Source organism: Mandrillus leucophaeus, unplaced genomic scaffold (assembly GCF_000951045.1).
Source record: "Mandrillus leucophaeus isolate KB7577 unplaced genomic scaffold, Mleu.le_1.0 Scaffold99, whole genome shotgun sequence".
Classification (NCBI taxonomy): domain Eukaryota; kingdom Metazoa; phylum Chordata; class Mammalia; order Primates; family Cercopithecidae; genus Mandrillus; species Mandrillus leucophaeus.
Window position 1 is genome coordinate 1582958 of NW_012110807.1, and position 3066 is coordinate 1586023.

The following is a 3066-nucleotide window of genomic DNA, read 5'->3' on the forward strand; positions in this document are numbered from 1 at the left end:
ATTCTCAAAAAGAGCCAAAATTCACTTACCCCACCCTCACCCCTGTGATTGAACCATTTTAATCAGGATAATTTTTATTTACAAACAACAAAAGTTGTTTATTTACAAACAACAAAAGCATGGTTGTATGGATCTAGTCAGGCTTTTATTTATTTATTTTCTTGACAGAGAGTCTCGTTCTTTCGCCCAGACTGGAGTGCAATGGCACAACAATCTCTGCTCACTGCAATCTCAGTCTCCCGGGTTCAAGCAATTATCCTGTCTCAGCCTCCCAAGTAGCAACTGGGACTACGGGCATGTGCCACCATACCCGTCTAATATTTCTATTTTTAGTAGAGACGGGTTTCGCCATGTTGGCCAGGCTGGTCTCAAACTCCTGAACTCGGGTGATCCGCCCACCTCGGCCTCCCAAAGTGCTGGAATTACAGGCCTGAGCCCCCGCGCCCAGTCATGTCAGGTTTTTAATTTCATTCTGTATTCTTTAAATTCTACATTAACAAAATATAATGCTTCATAGTTTGCTAAAACAATGTGTTTTTACAAGACAAACTTTCTATAGTTTCACTTCTTTTTTTTTTTTTTTGTTGAGACAGAGTCTCATTCTGTTGCCCAGGCTGGAGTACAGTGGCAGGATCTAGGCTCATTGCAAGCGCCGCCTCGCGGGTTCACGCCATTCTCCTGCCTCAGCCTCCTGAGTAGCTGGGACTACAGGCGCCCACCGCCAAGCCTGGCTAATTTTTTTTTTTTTTAGTAGAGACAGGGTTTCACCGTGTTAGCCAGGATGGTCTCGATCTCCTGACCTCGTGATTTGCCCGCCTCAGCCTCCCAAAGTGCTGGGATTACCGGCGTCAGCCATGGCGCCCGGCCTACAGTTCCACTTCTTAGAAGACTGTATGGTATAAAAATAATGTACAAGAGTTTGGGTCGTAACAATTTACTTTTCTATGTCTCTAATTTTCTGTTTCTCTATATCTTTTGAGAGAGGGTCTTGCTCTGTGGCTCAGGCTGGAGTGCAATGAGTAATCACGGCTCACTGCAGTCTCAACCTCCTAGGCTCAAGTGATCCTCCTGCCTCAGCCTCCCCAGAAGCTGCAGGCGTGTGCCACCACATCTGGTTAATTTTTAATTTTTTGTAGAGACAGGTTTGGGGAGGGGGTCCTTACCATGTTGACCAGGCTGGTCTCGAATTCCTGGGCTCAAATAATCCTCCTGCATAGGCCTCTCAATGTTAGGATTACAGGCATGAGCCAGGGCGCCTGGACAACTTCCCAGATATAGTAACCTGCTGAACCACCTTAGGGTGCGTTTCAGCCTTAGAGGTCTCTTCTCTGCTAGTTATAAAGCAAGATCCAGGGGATCATTCTAGGTTTATCAAAAATCTCTCTTCCCTAGACAATGACGGGATAGAGGAAGAAAAAGCAGGCCCTTTGATTAGAGACACATTTTAATGCTGGCTTTAAATTCTCAGTCACGTGTTTTAAGCAAGATTTGAAATTCCTTCCGAAGAGTCTTGCTCCAGAGAGCGCCCTAAACCAAAATAGGAAACTGAGGCTAAGGTTCCAAATACCTTCAAACCGCCGGTACAGTACAAGGGCACGGAAGAGCGGAGACCGCGGACAAGGAAAGCCAGCATAAAAGCTGGAGGGGAGAAAGGAGAAGGGCGAGCGGGCCATGAGTGAGGAATTCAGGCAACCTAGCAGGGATTTAAGAGCAGCCTGCCGAGTCCGTGGGGGCTACGCCACAGTTCAGCCCCTTCCCCTCCCTCAGTTCGAGTCTTCCCGCCCCTGCCGGTCAGCCTCAGGACCCCAGCGGCGCCCAGACCCGCCTTCCCCACAGACCCTGCCACCTGTCAGTTTGAAAGGCCGCGGCCAGGGACAAAGAGATGGTCCAGTGGCTCAGAGGTCCCCAATGGGCCAAAGTTGCCCTAAAACCCGGGGGAGTGGCCTCGGCCTCCGCCCCCCGGCCCGGCCTTGCCAGGCTTTACCTTGAGTGCCAGGTGATGGACGCGGCCCAGGCCAGGCTCGGCCAGCAACTGCAGCAAAGCCAGCATCGGGAGCAGCCGGAGGCCGGCGGCCAGCCTAGCACGGCGGGAGGCGGAGGAGCCGACGGGCGCCAGAGCGGCCATGTTTGTTCCAGCATCACCAGCCGCTTCCTCTCCTGCCCACTTCCGGGATTAAAGGGCGCAACCGCCGGAAGGGCCCGGGGAGCGCAGCTTGGCGGCTAGCTCGGCTGAGCCTGTGGTGGTTTTCCTGGAGATTGCAACCTGGGAAGTCGCCGAGGGGCCTATGCTGACCACCTCGGGGCCCTTCGATTGGCTCCCCCGTGCAGACTTTCAGTTTAGCCCAAAGAGATGAAGCCAACCGCTTGGCGGTTGCCATAACAACGGTGGCCGAACCAGACCAGCCCGGGCCTCACCTCCGCCTCGCAGAGCCTTGGAAGCGACCTTGGGCTCGGGACCCCTGACCTCAGGGTCGGAGGATAGGGTGTGTCAGCCGCACGGTGTCTGGCCACTGATTGAACTGATTTCACTGACTGAACTGATTTCACTGAGCGTTAACTTGGAGCGAAATATCTAAAAATTCCTGGCTCGCCGTAGGGGTCCTGTGGTTTTTTTTAATAAGCGCTTCATACTCAAGTATCAGGTGAAATGGTTGCAATAATACGATTTATTGAGCCCTTATGAGGAAATTCGTTAGGCCTTTTGTTGTATTTAATTTTTGGAACAATCTGATGAGCTAGGAGGTAGGTATTATCATTATTCCTACTTTACAGGTAAGCAAACTGAGGCTCTGAGAAATAAGTCATTTGCTCCAGGTTGAGCTGGGAATCACGCGGAAGCTCTTAACTCCTGTGTTCTGTTGCCTCATGCTATTTCATCCAACCCTGAGTCTGGGTCTTAACATTTTTCTCTTAATTCTGTATGGAAACTTTCTTTGCTTTTAGAACTTATGGGAACTTCTTTTTTTTGAGACGGAGTCTAGCTCTTGTCACCCAGGCTGGAGTGCAACGCCACAATCTCAGCTCACTGCAATCTCCACCTTCCGGGTTCAAGTGATTCTCCTGCCT

At 50.8% G+C, this 3066-nt stretch overlaps 1 protein-coding gene across 1 annotated transcript in view; it reads right to left on the bottom strand.

The window, feature by feature from the left end:
- The window catches only part of GPR107 (G protein-coupled receptor 107), a 93302-nt gene extending 90944 nt beyond the window's left edge, over nt 1–2358 (bottom strand). The window contains 1 exon segment of the mRNA XM_011971156.1: nt 1985–2358. Coding sequence (XP_011826546.1) covers nt 1985–2125 — 141 coding nt within the window. The 5' untranslated portion in view covers nt 2126–2358.
- Between the last annotated feature and the right edge of the window lie 708 nt (nt 2359–3066).